Source organism: Neolamprologus multifasciatus, chromosome 20 (assembly GCF_963576455.1).
Source record: "Neolamprologus multifasciatus chromosome 20, fNeoMul1.2, whole genome shotgun sequence".
Taxonomy (NCBI): Eukaryota; Metazoa; Chordata; class Actinopteri; order Cichliformes; family Cichlidae; genus Neolamprologus; species Neolamprologus multifasciatus.
In genome coordinates this window covers 5351731-5367251 of record NC_140458.1, presented here as the reverse complement: position 1 = coordinate 5367251, position 15521 = coordinate 5351731, and the positions used below count along the sequence as shown (strand labels likewise).

Here is a 15521-nt window from a genome sequence, read left to right as displayed (position 1 = left end):
AAAAACTATCATCTTTATTATGTTATTTCTTTTTAAGTACGAATTGTACGATGGTAGTTTTTTAGAACTCTAACCGAGTAAACAAATTATTCTCTGCTCTGAAATGAAGTTAAAAAAAGACAAAAAGAGTAATTTGGTTCCCAAATGTTTCCCTAAAAACAGCACCTTAGTAAAGTTGGACATAAAAGTATATACTGTACAAACATGTAATTTTTCTTTCATTAGATGTAAAAACTACATCTACATCGAGTATTTAAAGATATTTAATACACTACGGTGATTTTCTTTGTAACATGGCATAAAACACACATACGCAAAGGTAGTAAAATAGAACCAATTTTTATTTGAAAATAAAACTTATTTGAAAATAAAAATTGGTAGCACCCGGTCTTTTAGAGTTTTGGTCAGACCAGGTAGAGAAAAATTAAGTTCTGGATTTATTCTCATACAAAGACAAATTGTGACTTTAAACAAATACTTTTGGTCATCACAACTGGTTTCAATATTCTCATTGTCATGTTTCACTAGTTGACATGCAGACATAAAACATCATAGAAAAAAACCATTCAACCCCCCCAAAAAAACGCAACCTTTCAAAATCTCTGTGGTACTTAATTTCAAATGTATGTTTGCTTGAATGATTGAATCTCCGGTTTACATCCGATCGCAGATTTAATTGTAAGGTTTTGTATAGTTAATTCTGACAGCAAAACGTGCATGATTTAGGCACAGATAAAACAGTTAAACACAAGGCCAGCCTCAAAACAGGCAAACGGATTACAATACACAAGGTTGAGCATTATGAAGTACTGGACACAAGTTTTTGGCCAATAAATATAGAAAAAGACACGTTTAAAAAAAAAAAAAGAAACCCAAATATATCAAATTTGATATTTTCAAGTGTTGCACTGCAAGTACCGCAGCCCCTGGCATTACACTTGCTCCTGACAGTGTTTTCTCACGCTCAGCATGACACATCAGTGTGTATGCCTACAAATCTCTGTTCAGGCAAAACACCATTCTCTGTCCTAATTTCAAAAGGCACAGCTTTTACTTACAGCACTGTCAATATAAAAGAAGTGCAAGTTGTTTGCCATTGAGCAATAGGATATAGTAACAAATGAAATATTAAACTACGACTTAAAACGGCGGCATTTAGAAATAAACGTGTCCTATGAAAAACAATAAAAAAATTCCAGTGTGTTTTTGAAAGGACCAAAAACGAGATTTCACCCCATTTATCCAACTTTATAACCAATAGTATCAAATGTCAATTTGACCACTTAGGATTTATATTGCATGTTATGTAGAAACCACTTTCATGATACAAATGACTAAAAACACTTGTTTTGACAGCCATTTATAGTTAAATAAGGCTACAGTAATGTCTGCTTGACTGGCGACGCAAGAGGTACTGTCCATGTGATCACAGAACTGGGTTGCATAGAGGAACCGTGCTGACCGTTTAAAAATAGATTTCCTTATAAAACAGCCTATTAAAATGAAAGGTATAAAATCGTTTTTAATAAAAAAGGTGTTTTTGTTGTTCCATACAAGGCACAATTAACAAAAACAACGTCCAAAAGTCAAGTCAGGACAGGCAGGCTTCTGCTTTGGCAAAAGAACCCCCTTTAAAATTCATACCAACTGGAGTGATTGTGATGGGAGTGCTTTGGTTGTTGTTTGCAGCTCTGTCGTGGTGCTTAAAAGTAGTGATTTGTGATTATTGTCAGCACTGTGGATCAGAGGAAAGGCCTCACTTTGTGACACACACTTTCAATTGAGCCAACACTCTTTCCCCAGGCTTAGAATTTCCTTGACCTCATACCAATGCAGTTTTCTAAACAGAAGGATTTTGTGCGCAAGCAAAGAGAACAGTCTGGAAACTTAGGTCTATGTTCTGAATACACGTGGCTATTTTAGTCAACTTTAGCGCTGGCGCTCCCGTTGGAGTCGAGCAGGTCTGAAAGCTAATGTCCACGAAGCTGGTCCAGCCGGGTGTAAACGTTATCAGCTTGGCTGAGATCTTCAAACACAGGAAGAAGGTTTAGCAGCTCAGCATCATCCACGTCGTCAAACCACGACACCACCGGAATCTGGGGCAAAGAAACACTCGATTATATAAGGAGCATCTAGCCTAGCTAAGCGTGCACCAAGTAAACACAAAGCCAAGTCAACCTATGATAACTAAAGTAATTTTTACCTTTTGTTTCAGGAAAAAGAGAACTATCTAAAGACAAGTGTTTAGTTTGGCGGTTTTACATCATACTGATCAGGAAAACCTTTTCCTAGTACAGACATATTCATAATTTGGTTATGTTCCTGGCTTGATTTATCAAATACGTCAAATTCACTTCTGTGGTTCGCGTTCTCAGACCCTCAGTCAGCTTAATTTGACACATACAACCAACTAAGTCCTTTATGAAAGGCAGTGTGCACCAGATTTGCAGAGACTGGTCCAAACTCACAGCATTATTTGGGTGGAAGATGTAGGAGGCAGGAGAGTTGTCCAGGATGAGGGTTTTGTGGAGGTCTCTGCCTAGGCGGCTTAAATCCTTGACATAGCAGCCCTGGTGGAATACACAAGATTCCCGAAACAACCGGGTCCGGAATACTCCTCCCTGGTCCAGCAGGTCCGTCACCGGGTCTGCGTACTGGTGGGAGGATTGGGTAGCAGGTGAGGGAAGAGCAGGGAGGTACAAGGCTGTGCTAAGCTGCTACAGAATATTAAACTGGGACACAGCTGGCACTAAGACTTTAAGATGAGTTGTGTATAAACTGACACCCATCTATTCCTTTAAGCATGGAGGGTGTGGGTGTTCACTAAGGTGTCTATCGGCACGTTAGAGTAAGAGAGGGAACTAAAAAGGTGAGAGAAAGCACATCTGATAGATCAGACATCAGCTAAACAAAGATCTTCATGTTTTATTCCGGCATCTAATTTCAGGAAACTGTCAGTATCTGATGTGAAGTACCTTAGCAAGACTGGCTGTAAACAGCACACATTCAAACAATTCGCCCATTCTCTGCAGGAACTCGTCCACATACGGCCTCTTCAGCACATACACCTGAAAGGGAAGCAAGCGGTTGGTGAACAGCTCAACACACGACTGTCATTCAACCAAATGAGTGTGCGATTTTAATTCAGTCACACCAACAACAGCAACCAAATATTGCCAATGAAGCTTAAAGTATATATAAAAAAAATTTAGTGCTCCAGAGGTCTAGGAGAAGGCTTTTTTTTTTTTTTTAAAGTAGAGCTTAGAATATGTTAAGTCTTATAAAAATAATTATGCCTCAGCTTGATTTCACACAAGTTTTTAAAACTGGGAAACAGGATAAGGAAGCTGTCACCTTAAACAATACACTATCAAGACAGGAAGCTGAAACAGATGCAGACTTGGCACAAGATTCAGGAGAAATATGCCAATCCTAAAGATATCCAATACATGGAGAACACTTTAAAGAGAAGGTAGTTATTAGTCTTCCAGACACTACAGAATTGTTAAGATTAGTGCAGCACCAACTTCTTAAACTGGCGGCTTACTTTGGGATCTTGTAAGTGTTCAAGTGGAAATAAAAGTACACAAACAATTTAAATAAAACAAAAAAGAAAGTGCATCTCTCACTTCTGAAAGATTTTGTGCCATGTCCATTATCAGTGCAGTTGCAAGATCAACTAGTGTGTAAAGTGTGAAGGTTTAATAGAGATTTCCATGTTTTTTGTTCATCTGCACGATTCATTTCCAGTCGTCAGCTGCTAATGGCCAGTTCCTGAAACAAGTAATCAAGAATAGGCCGTGCAGTGTTAACCAGCCTATCCTGGATTACTTGAACCAGGCAGAGGCCCACAGGATTCCTTACCATCACGTGGGGTCGCTCAAATCACATTTCTTAGTTAATTATATTTCCACACGTCCAACTTTAAGACCTTGTGCCCCAAAGTTCAACACAATGCTATACTTGTACATTTATTTCAAAATCGTCCTTGCAGAGGCACTGTATCAATTATTGATGACATTTTGGCTGAAATGACTCATTTTCCTGCTGATGCATCCACTTTGACTTGTGCAGTCTTGTTCAAAATCTGGCCACTAGAGGGCTCTGTTTAACCATCTTCAAAAAACCTAACTGACCCATCCCTTTTCAGCTCAGCAACCACTGCAAACACATCAACATACATATACACCCCCCCCCCCCTCCCCTTACAGGAAAGGCACTCATACAGAGTAGTTTACCTGGTGTGTGGTCCCCTCTATCTCCACAGGCACGATGAAGTCTGCATTACTAATAGGCTGGAGGGAGAACACAGAGGGAGATGGTTGGCATGCTCATTCACATGAGCCACGCTGTGTACATTCACATGGCATTACATAACAGCTGAACAGCAAGAACCAGGCTCTTCATCGCTGCCATAAATCACAGCACATAGCCTACACAAATAGAATATGACTCGCTTTGATGTTCCTCAAACACATGCGACGACTTTTCTAAGAGAAACAAAGAATCGCAGCAGAAACACGCCCAATAAACAGGCGGTCGTTTAATCAGTGTTACCCAAATACAACTGTCATTTCTGCAGGAAGGAAAAGCTGGAACATCAAATCACCAACTGACGTGGGTAAACATGCCGAAATAATGTTGGAGCGATGTTAGCGGTACCTTGAATGAGCTGTGCACCAGGGTCTCATCCAGGTCTATGACCACGCATAGCTTCCCGTGGTCCTGGGCCGTCAACTCAGGCAGCAGGTTTGGTTCAGAGAGCTAAAGAAATGCATGTAGACCGTCATATTCATCATTACACTAGAGAAACACAAAGTAGCCAACAGGGCATTGAGTTATATGGAAAACCTGAAAGCTTGGTCTGGATTTTTACTTCTGGGAAATTAGACTGGTTTTTGTTAAGGCATGCATGTGTGGAAGTTTAAGGATTTACTGTAACAGCCTCTGTGTGGTATAGCTTTATGATTAGCATGTGTGTCTTTTTTGCAGTATTTCTCCAATGCATCTTGTCAAACTCAACAGGAATTCACCTGCAGGGGAAAACGAGAACCTTGATTCAAACTCATTTTCAGATAGCCAGTGCCCCCCCACACTCCGTTAGTTTTGTTTCATTCCAGCCTCTTTATGAGAAGAGGCAAAGTGAAATTAATTATTAATTTATTACATAACAGAAATGGCTTATCTATTACGGACGGCAAACTAAGATCGAGGAAAGACTATGCTGGGGAGGGGTTGGGGGTGGTGGGTGACTGCTAGCGCAATTTTGTTCAACTAAACACAAGAAACCAAATGAAACAAAGCTAGCGGTGCCAAATGTTTAATTTGGTTTCATATCAGTAGGAGCCTGCCAGACAATAACCAGGGTCCTACAGATGCTGCTTCCTGTTTGCTCCTGATGCTGGAGGACACTCCTCAACATGAACAAACATGGCATCTCATTAAAATACGCCTAACATGGTGGTGAAGCCCTAATCAAGCTGACAGCGCTCACCAGCGTGGCCAGCAAGCGCTCTGAGCTTTATTTTTTTCCCTCCACCTCAGCAATTATGAGGAACACAATACACCGATTCTCTGCCTCCTCATGCCTGCCTAAAGGACTGATAGTCACTCTCTCATTTCTTATCTTCCTTCGGGGGGTGGGGGGGAATAAAGCGAGAACATCAAAGTGATTCCATATCCACAGACAGTTGCGGTTAGCTTTCAAGACGTTTAGAGCAGGTGCAGCGGTGGTTTTAGTTGTAAAAAGACGACAACAATAAGTGCAGTTTTACAACAGCGTGTTAAGTTTATCCGTACAGATGGCTAAACTATTCACACACCTCTTTTGTGGCAAGCAGTGTGTGTGTGTGTGTGTGTGTGTGGGTGCAACAAGGAAGTAAGATCTTAAATAAACAAAAATAAAGGCAGGGGCTGAAGCTGAGGTCTTCAAATTGATTTCAGCTGTGCGGAAATCTCTCTGAAATGCGAATACTGTTACCTTGACAACCATCCCATTTTCCTGTGACTCCAGCAATCCCTGCTGGGAGGGTGATGGCGGCGGTGGCGGCGGCGGCAGTGCTGGTGATTTGGGGCCATCCTGAGCTTGGAGGCAACAGAAAAGCGCTTTGAAGATGTTGCAACTCCGCGGCTGTTTCAGGGCAGACCGGCTCACCTGGCCTGCCGGGAGCAGAGACACAAACACGCTTCATGAGGAAACAGCAGCACTCAACAGAACCAGTGCTCCCAGTGTTTGTGGACCAATAAAAAGGTATGTGGAGCAAGCTGATTGGCCGGCTACTGCATTTCCACAAATTGAGTTCACCTGTGAAACAAAGTGTCTAAAATGAACCCTCACTAGGAGGACTTTTTTCTTCCAGTTGGTGCTTTTACATTAAAATGTCCACAAAGATCGTTTTAACTTGATGTGTTTTACGCAGCGATGGCACAACTACACCCAGAGGAAGATAAAACGAAGGCTACCTGTTCGTTTGCAAAGATTTCTTGTAAACTTAAAAGATGACAAAAAGCATCCCTGTGAGTGTGTTTAAAGAGGGGAGTGCCCTTTGCTAACAAAACATTTATTTTAAAGTTTTATTTATTAATTATTTTGCAAATTTAGATTAAAAACTAACAATAACTAATTTTGCGTTTTTGGGGTTGGGCTAGTAAAATTTTCATGTCGGACACTGAAACTGTGTCGTCAACATGGGAAACATGGTAAGTGGAGGCCTGAATTACAGCCCACAACTTGGGTCAGATACATGTTATCTAATCTTTTTTCTTATACCGAAATGAAATCTTGATGCAAACACATTGAAATGTTTTCTTGTTTGTTTTTTCCTCTTTATCCATAAAAGATAATTACGCAGGAGCTGCTTGTGACACACAGATTGAGTTTCTCTAATTCCTGAAGGTACCATCCATCTGTCACAGGGATGGCACAGCCTCCACATGAAATCTGTTTTTAATGCCTCTGCTGCTGCTGCTGTTGCTGCTGCTGCTGGAAATGGCTGGTACATGTTATATAATCACAGAGGGCGGGAAAACCCACACTTTTCAGCAGTACCTTTCGACAGACAGAAAACATTCCAACCATTTTAAACTCGGGGACCTTTCGGGGCTGCCTGAAGCGAGCCAGAACAGCCAGACAGGCAGCTGGTCGGGCAGTCAGGCAGCCAGCGAGCCGGACAGGCAGTCACACCTCAGTGCTCTGTGCAGGTCTTTGATCAGCCACTGTGACCACCAGCGTCCCAGCCTCAAAAAAGACTTGTGCCACCGCCAGTGTAAGAAAAGGGAGGAAAAACATCCCTGTGATTCCCCTCTAGTGCATTTCATGTGAGGACTTGCAGAATTTTTACCCATCAAAATAGTTCATAAACACTCTCTAGTCCCTGCTAGAAAGAGGAAGTGTGGAAAAGAGTGACAAACAACTGCATACTCAGAGATTTATGCATTTATTACTTCTACACTCTGAAGACATAATGCAGACAACATCAAGCATGTTACACAACTCCGTGTTTAGGAGACAAAGGACACTGGATCTTGATTTGGTAATTCTGCACACAGCATTTTCACTGGGAAAAACTACAACCTCCATTATTTATAGCCCACGAATGTGCATCTTGCCATGCAAATCAGCCTATTGATTTCCACAGGAAGACATTATTGGCCATGTGTGACATAACAGCATACATTAGATCTCCTCTGCATGTAAAATGATGGAGAGATGAGAAGAAGGAGATTAATCTTTTAGAGCTTTATGAATGGCGCGCACACACGGATCCAAAATCCAAAACATCCCTTAATCTCACAAAACACGCAATGCAAAATGACATTAATAATAAGAAGAATAATGCTGAAGAATTATTTTGTAAAACCAACACATGACCTGGAGCACCACGGACCTGTAATAACTACAACCAAGAGGCTGAATCAACGAGCAAAGCCTCTTTCAAGCGCAAGCAAAGTGTGCAAACAACGAAATCTTTGAAACGGCGCTACAACGGGCGTGTGCAGAGGGGTGTGTTTGTGCATTCCGCTGTCAATACCGCGGCACCGGGTATTTCTATACCATCCTGCTGTATAATCAGCAGCCCTTAAAGACCTCTTGGCCTGTAATATACAGCATGGTGTAATACAAATCCCACTCGGGCTGTTTTGTCAAATGAAACGATAAAATTAAAAATAAATAAATAAATAAATAAAAAGAGCAGCGCAGCGTTATTTCGCGAAGCCACAGACGGCGCACGGATATGTGACCACCATGGTCAATTAACAAAAACACGAAGAGTAGTTTGTGAAGACTGAAAAACACCGAGCTGTAAGTGCTGCCTGTGGTGACAGTCAGGCAGGGCTCCCCGTGTTCTCTCGACCTGGTGTTGGTGGTAGTAGTAGAAGGATATGGGATGTTGCCAAACGAGCTGGAACCCGATATATATAAATACAGCAGCTCGTTTTTTATTTTGGAAAAGCTGGGCATGGCAACGACACCGAGAACAACTTGGGGGGTAAAAAAATAGAGCAGAAAGATGGGTTTGCACAACAAGAGCACACACACTGCCAAAGAAAAAGAGAGGCAATAACTGGATCAACAATAGCTACTAAGCTCGGTGCGTAATGGAGACTGTGAACTTGTACCTGAGCCTACGTCCGATGCATTAATTCAGCTATAGTGACAGAGATTGAACTACACGGTGATCTGGCCCCCGATACAAAAACAAACACAGGGATTTATTCACATTCACGGTTTTATTTCCAAATTCAACAGCAGCCGATTGGTGGAGGAAAACAACAGGTTTGTGGCAAAACAGAATAAACACATAAAGGTAGCTTTCGGCACGGTCTCTTTGTGTTTTCCAGCGATAAGATGTAAAGATTACAGAGCTCTGCTCGGTGGTGGATGTCAAAAAAGGGTAATACGCCTCTCTTACCGCGCGTCCGCAGCGCGCAACTGTCAAATAAATGGGCGCACTACGCGATTTCTTACCGCACTAATCATAAGAAAACAGTACACATAAAAGAGAGTACTGGGAATATTTGGGATGTAAACAACACCCAATCTCACCTGTTTTCGGTGACACTTGGACGTCTTCTTTTTGCACTTGGGTGATAACAGAACTTTCCATCTGACAATCACGGAGCCCTCAAAATCCTCAAATCCTGTCCCCGAGTACTGATGGGCATCCCTCATTGGGTTTTATTGACAAGCTGACGTTATTATTCGCCGAGTTAACTTGTCATCCGCCTCAGTTACGATCCTCGATGTGAGTAGGATTTATCTTGTTCCTGGCTTTCTTTATTATTCTCCCGTCCGCCGCCTCTTCTTCTTCTTCTTCCCTCGGAGGGTCCGCCTGGGGAGGGGGCAAGGCACTTGGATATGTTCTTCGGACGCTATTTGAGACTCCGTGCGGCCCGTCTTCTCGGATGTGCCGATTGTATTGCTGGTAATATCGCAGAGAAGCCCCCCTCTCTTTTGAGAGTCCTCACTTTTGCAGCAACAACATGGAGAATCCAGGCGAGAGAAGGAAAACAACCGAGGAAATGGGGCAAGGGAGGGCGGTTTCAAGCCCCCCGTTACTACAGATAAACAACATCGCCCGAGAGGCCACTAGGAGCGACGGAAAACAGCGAGGATCGATCGCGTACGGACAATCTAGCGCGGAAAGACGAATTCTGGTTCGTAGTTGGGTGTAAAACGAGAGTTTTGTTGTTATCCCAGGTTTTGTTTTTCTACGGTTGGGACTCCGCGGGCGCCTTGAAACGGTCCCCGCGCCCTGATTGGACGCCAGGGAGGAGGGGAGGCGTGGTCAAGGCATTCCTCCCCGGCCAGCACGCGCCGCAGCGAACACATTCCAGCGCTGCTCGTACAACAAATGAGATCACGTTGTTTGTGAATTATTAACAAATAAATAAACGAATGCTGATGAACACAACTTAATCAAGAAACATGCGAGTGTACGAGGAATAAAAAAATACACTCATTATTAAACTAAACACTAGGGACGCTATTTATTTATTTTGTTGTTTGTTCACGTGCATTTTTCTAATTAAAACTAAATCAGAGGTGGCTGAAATTGTGATCATGTCCAAGTAATTATAGAAACCTTTATTTAGTCAGGGGGAAATCAATGTAAATTACATAAAATATAAATCATCTATAGTGTAACTATGCTAATGTTGTTTGGCATCTCTCAGGGATAGAAATACAACCAAGAAAAGGACACAGGGATAAAATGTACATTACAGAAATGCCGAATAAAGGTTATGTATATATATAATAAAAAACATATCAGTGTTTAAAAGTGGCTTTGCACAGTTCTGATACTAGCAGTCTGTCAAGATAAGGCTGTGAATATATGCAGAAATGTATTTCTACATTCAAACACACATATATGTAAGATATAAAATAATTATAATAAAAAAAATCAAGAACAAGGTGACACAAAAGGAAAAGCAGGAGCATTCATTTTTATAAAACATCACAGAACATGAGCTTAAACACACAATGACATACTTGTCTCACCCAAGACCGCATAATAATAACAGTCACAAGAGAGATAGAGGTAATGCATTGCTGTGCACTCTAACCTAAACTTTAAAACCTTAAAAGTGATAATATATACAAGAATGACTTTGTAAATGGGGGAGAAAAAAAAAAGTATTTTTCTATTTGAAGGCTTCTTGTAGAGGGTACAATGATGGGTGACATCAAAGGGTTTAAGAGTGCTGGCATCTGCAGAGTCAGGGACTGGTGCACAACCTTCAATCTGCTGCCAAAAGATAGGTTGCTGCCTGAGAAACGAGCATGAGCTAACTTAACTTCCAGGCTTCTCATCAGTCTCTTACCATGAATTTGAAAAGATAATGATTATTCTAAACCAGATGACCAGCTACCTTTTTTAAAATTATAGCCCAGAATAATAAACACACCCACCAGCACCTCCGCAAATACTGCTTTATCATTATTTTTAGTGTTTTTAATACTTGGATTTCTGCCTCTAATTTCCATTTTCCTCTGGCTTAACTTTTACTTTACCTCCCTAAATTCCTGTTTTTTCCAATGTCATAACCTCTGATTAGAAGAAAAAGAGTAGGAAGAGCTCAGCACCGGGCTCACTGAAGGACATAAAAGTGATAAACACTAAACAAATACACAGGGAATCTGTGTTTGTAGCAGTAGTAAAACGTGAGCAGATAAGACTTTTTAAAGAACCCTGGCTGTAAGAAGATTCAATTGTCTCTTTTCAAAAACAAAGTATTTTACAATTGTACAAGATTCCTTTAAAAGTTGAAATAATCATGTTTAATTCATGTGACAGGAAGAGCTTTTCACCTTTTCCTTCATGGAGACGTGAAAGGCTTTGCTGGTAGAGATATAACCCCATGCGGGAGTACATGGGAGAGCTTCATGTGCCGAGGTAAGAGAGGGCAGAGTGAAACCAATGACCCAAGCTCCTTTCATTTTTCTCTTTCATTTCACTTCCTACTAAAATGAAACTTGTTTTTTTGCCTAGAACTGCTTGGGTGGAGGGGTGGAGTGAGGGGGGGCGGGGGGGGGGGGGTGCGGCTCCAGCCCTGGGAGCCACTGTGTTATGGCAATCACTGAACATTTGCGCAATAACGCACCCAGACTGTGCTGCAGTTACTGTACTTTAGCATGAGGCTGCTGCTCATAAACATTGCAGGATGGTTGCATCATATAGGAATAGAGTCGTGCAGCGTGGCATTTAATAAAGCTATCTGTCTTTACATCCACTTATTCATCCGGGAGGGAGAGGGAAAAAAAAAATCACAAACAGTTGTGGTTGTAGTTGTTTTTCATTTGAATAAGTTGCATTGAACTGCAGACAAATCCTGTGTGTTATATAATCATTTTCACTACACCGAGTATAGCGATTTTCTGAGCAGCTGGAACTAAAACACATTTGTTTGACCTTGCTCAAATAAACAGAAGTGGGTTTGACATGATGTTAGGCAATGTGGTCAACCATCGGGTCCCCAGATATTTATATTTACAGCGTGGAGGTTCTGCAGAGTGCCTCCTCCTCATCCTCTGAAAGCTCAAAGACCTCTGAGTAAATCAAAGTGATCCTCTCCCCTGCAGCATACAGTAAGCAAATATGGTGTGAAATTAAGCAACAGCACATATCTGCTATATTTAACCGCACGAAACACACATGTAAAGCGCACTGAAGGCGGCACAGACCGTAAACCTGTAGGAAGAAACGGAGAAGCAGCTTGTTAATAAAAGGAATAACTACACAGCTGAGACGGTCCATTCCAAACACATGTGGGCCCATTATACTGCGAGCTCAGCCAGTGCCCACAGCGGCCACAATGCAAGACATAAACAAGAATGGCCCCGCTGTTTGCATTCCTGGTGTGGGACATTTTAAGGCAGCACTGACAGCTCGGTGTAAAAATATATACAAAACAAGTACGGGCCGCACAGCTGGAAAATGTCATGCGGTTTAAAGCTGATGCCACTGTTTACTAAATCAACTTGAAATTCATTATCAGTGCCTGCGTTCTGCTGCCCTCATCTTCTGGTATTCCTCTCCAAGACAGCAAAAGAGCAGCGGGGTCAGCAGCTGTTAAAAGGGCTAAGGGTCCAGGGGGTGCTGCAGGCGTAACCCTCCACCCATCTTCCAGTGCTCTAACGGGACCAAAGCGCAACCGCTTAAGCAATAACTGCACCCGTGCATCAAAGTTAAATCGCAAAACAAAGTTTTTAAAGTCAACATGTGAAGCCATGTTAGTGTTTATTGCATAATCATTTGCATCCCCCCCAGTGTGGAGCTTTTTGTTTACAATTCAATAACACAGTTAATGATTTTAATAATTGAAACTCATTAAAACAGCGAGTTCTGGTGAGCCACAGTGATAAAAACACGACGGCGCTTTCTACCATAACGAGGGTATTCAAAAGATTTGTTCAAAAACAAAAAAAATCAATCAGTGACTTTTTAACCTCTAACACACTGGTTCTCAACCTTTTGGGGCGCCTGGGACCAGGGGGTTCTTGGAAACATTTCCCAGAACCCCCTTTTAATCCTCCTAGTATTTAAATTACTACGTGGGAATTATTTTTAGCCTTTCTACATCAGACACGTGGCATAATGTGTCACAACATATCAGAGCTTCTGCTGGCTCATATTTGAAATGAGTGGGAGTAAAGGGCACAAGATATTTGTTTGGATGGTGTAAATGTTCACATCTTTGTGTTCTTTATTATATAATGAAGGTCAATTAACTAGTCGAGATAAATTGATGAAACTGTGAAGTTTTGTGTAAGTTTGATCTTTTTTACATGTCGGTTTTCAGCGTTAGAACTTAATGATTTTGGTTTAACACCAGAGATGTATCTACTGGGAAGGCAAAGACTGCTTCATGGCTACGAACCCAGACCCCACTTTGAGAATGACAACCACTGCTCTAACAAAAGACAGACACACAATAAAGAAGCTCGATACATCAGCTTTAGATCGGATGAAACACATCACTGAATTTCCATCAAGTAGGGCTGTCACAATAATAGATTGTAATTAACAATTATTGTCAGACTGAATCAATATTATTGCAATATATACATACAGAAAAATAGCTACAATGTTAATAACTATGGCAAATAACTTCAACTTAAAATAAGTGCAAAGACTTCAAAAGGAGAGTCTGTAACCATGGCTGTGGAAATGGCACACAAAGAAACAATTATTATCACATGTGCATTATTGACTCTATCAATATTACATTTTTACATATCATGGTGAGCATAATCAAATACTAAAATATATTTTTTAATCTCTGCAAAACTGTTCATCAAGTTTATTTTGGCATTAAGGCCACACACACACACACACACTGTCCTTTAGATGTTGTGTTTCTACTTCAAAAATGTCACACCTGGGGATGCACGGAGTCTACTTACAGCCTCATGCACTCTGCCATGCATTAAAGCCGCATCCAATCATGCTGATGACAAACTGGCTGCTGAAATGTGCTTGCAGCATCTGAGCCTCATGTAGAGCTATGACTGTAGGGTCAAATCATGTGATTTGCTGGAAGAGCCCCCCCCCCACCTCACAGGCCTGCCCCTGAGTGGCCTCTGCTAGGCTATGTTTCCAGGAAAGGGGCCTACTGGACAGGCTGTGAGGCCTAGGCAGGGAGACATTGGCTCATTGAGAAAAACAAAAACAGAGAGGGGCGGTGGGAAGACTCTCCCCTCTTACATAAGTCTGCCTCCATGACAGGGAGCGAGAGAGAGAGAGAGAGGGGGGGGAAAAAAGTTCCCCGCCACAATGCAAAGAAAAACCTGTTCATCCGCCTCAGCTCAGCTCGCAAAGCCGAAGCACTTCAGCACTGGAATTCAAACAGTGAAACAAGCAGTGTTTGGCTCGCAGTTGCACAATAAGTTGCAACTCTTCTGACATACCACCACAGGCATGTGCAGCAGCAGCCAGTCTCAGCGCTCAGCATTCATTTTGTCTCACACAGTAACGCTGCTTTTGGTGACTGCACATGGGCATGATGTAAGCCTGCATGTCCTTTAATGTGTTATGCTGTAAGCTGTGGTAGTGAGACGTTTACTGTAAATGAGAAGTCTCTCCTGAAGCCTGCAACACCTCCCTGTGGCCGAAAGAGAAACTGCAGTTTGAATTCAATTAGCTCAAAATACAAAAAATGTAACCAAACCAAAAAATGTTTGTTTACTGTATTTCTTGGACTAAAGCAGTCTTTAGCGTTTGTAAATGAACTTCAAGAAACTTTGTTTTTGCACACTTCTAGCGCCGTTTAAGAACAAAAATTGAGTCTGTTTATTAATAACTTACACGTTATTCTCCTGTTTAATTATATTAATGCAATTTTAGCTGATTTTGTTACTTCATTTATTTTTATATTTCTTTTTTTCATCACGTCTTAACACCTCTCCGATACATTCAGTTTCTTCAGACGTTTAAGGTCTAATTTTGTCATCGCAGTTGTTCACATTGGGAGTCTGCACTGTTGCTTTTCTGTGCATAACATCCTGGATCCTTCCTCAGCGGCTCTTCCTGACCTCTTTTTTTTTTAGCGACTTCCTGCCTTTGGGGAAGTTTCTCCTTATCTCTGCTGCATGTCAGAAGATTCTGTATGCTGCTGAGATTCTGAAGCTTCTTGAGCAAATGTGTGATAGTGAGCTGAAAAAATAAAATATGTCTGCTGAAATCCAGCACGTCACTGCCTTGTTGTTGAAAGGCATTTTTGAAGACATGAATTTGTCTTTAAAACTTTAAAACTCCCTCCTGAACATGAAACCACTGATTTTAAAAGCCTGGGTATCATTTGTAAATCTTCTTCACAGGGATTCAGTCTGTGTGGTTTCTTAAAATAAGTCCTGACATGTTTTCTGTCATATTAAGTCCTTCAAAAAATGATTATAAACATCGGACGTCTGTAAACCTGTCAATCTTTAAAATTCACCTAAGCTTTTCACAATCAGTATGTTACCTTTTAATAAAGTTACAGTGACAAATAAATTTGTTTCTTCATTACTAAAAAAA

General features: G+C 41.4%; 1 protein-coding gene across 1 annotated transcript; it reads right to left on the bottom strand.

Annotated features, from left to right (window-relative positions):
- Window positions 1-323: 323 nt before the first annotated feature.
- ctdsp2 (CTD (carboxy-terminal domain, RNA polymerase II, polypeptide A) small phosphatase 2) lies at window positions 324-9738 on the bottom strand. The gene is made up of 7 exons (XM_085144607.1): window positions 9047-9738; window positions 5981-6159; window positions 4663-4764; window positions 4239-4295; window positions 2976-3068; window positions 2469-2654; window positions 324-2096 (listed from the first exon to the last, which is right to left on the bottom strand). The coding sequence occupies exons 1-7, from the start codon at window positions 9105-9107 to the stop codon at window positions 1971-1973; spliced, it is 804 nt and encodes a 267-aa protein (XP_085000733.1). The 5' UTR covers window positions 9108-9738; the 3' UTR covers window positions 324-1970.
- Between the last annotated feature and the right edge of the window lie 5783 nt (window positions 9739-15521).

Excerpts from the sequence above, each read along its gene's own strand:
- ctdsp2 (XM_085144607.1), bottom strand. The coding sequence starts at position 9,107 with ATGGAAAGTTCTGTTATCACCCAAGTGCAAAAAGAAGACGTCCAAGTG. Across the intron at positions 6,160-9,046 it reads CCAAGTGTCACCGAAAACAG|GCCAGGTGAGCCGGTCTGCC; the intron begins GTGAGATTGGGT and ends TGCTCCCGGCAG. Across the intron at positions 4,765-5,980 it reads AAAATGGGATGGTTGTCAAG|CTCTCTGAACCAAACCTGCT; the intron begins GTAACAGTATTC and ends GCATTTCTTTAG.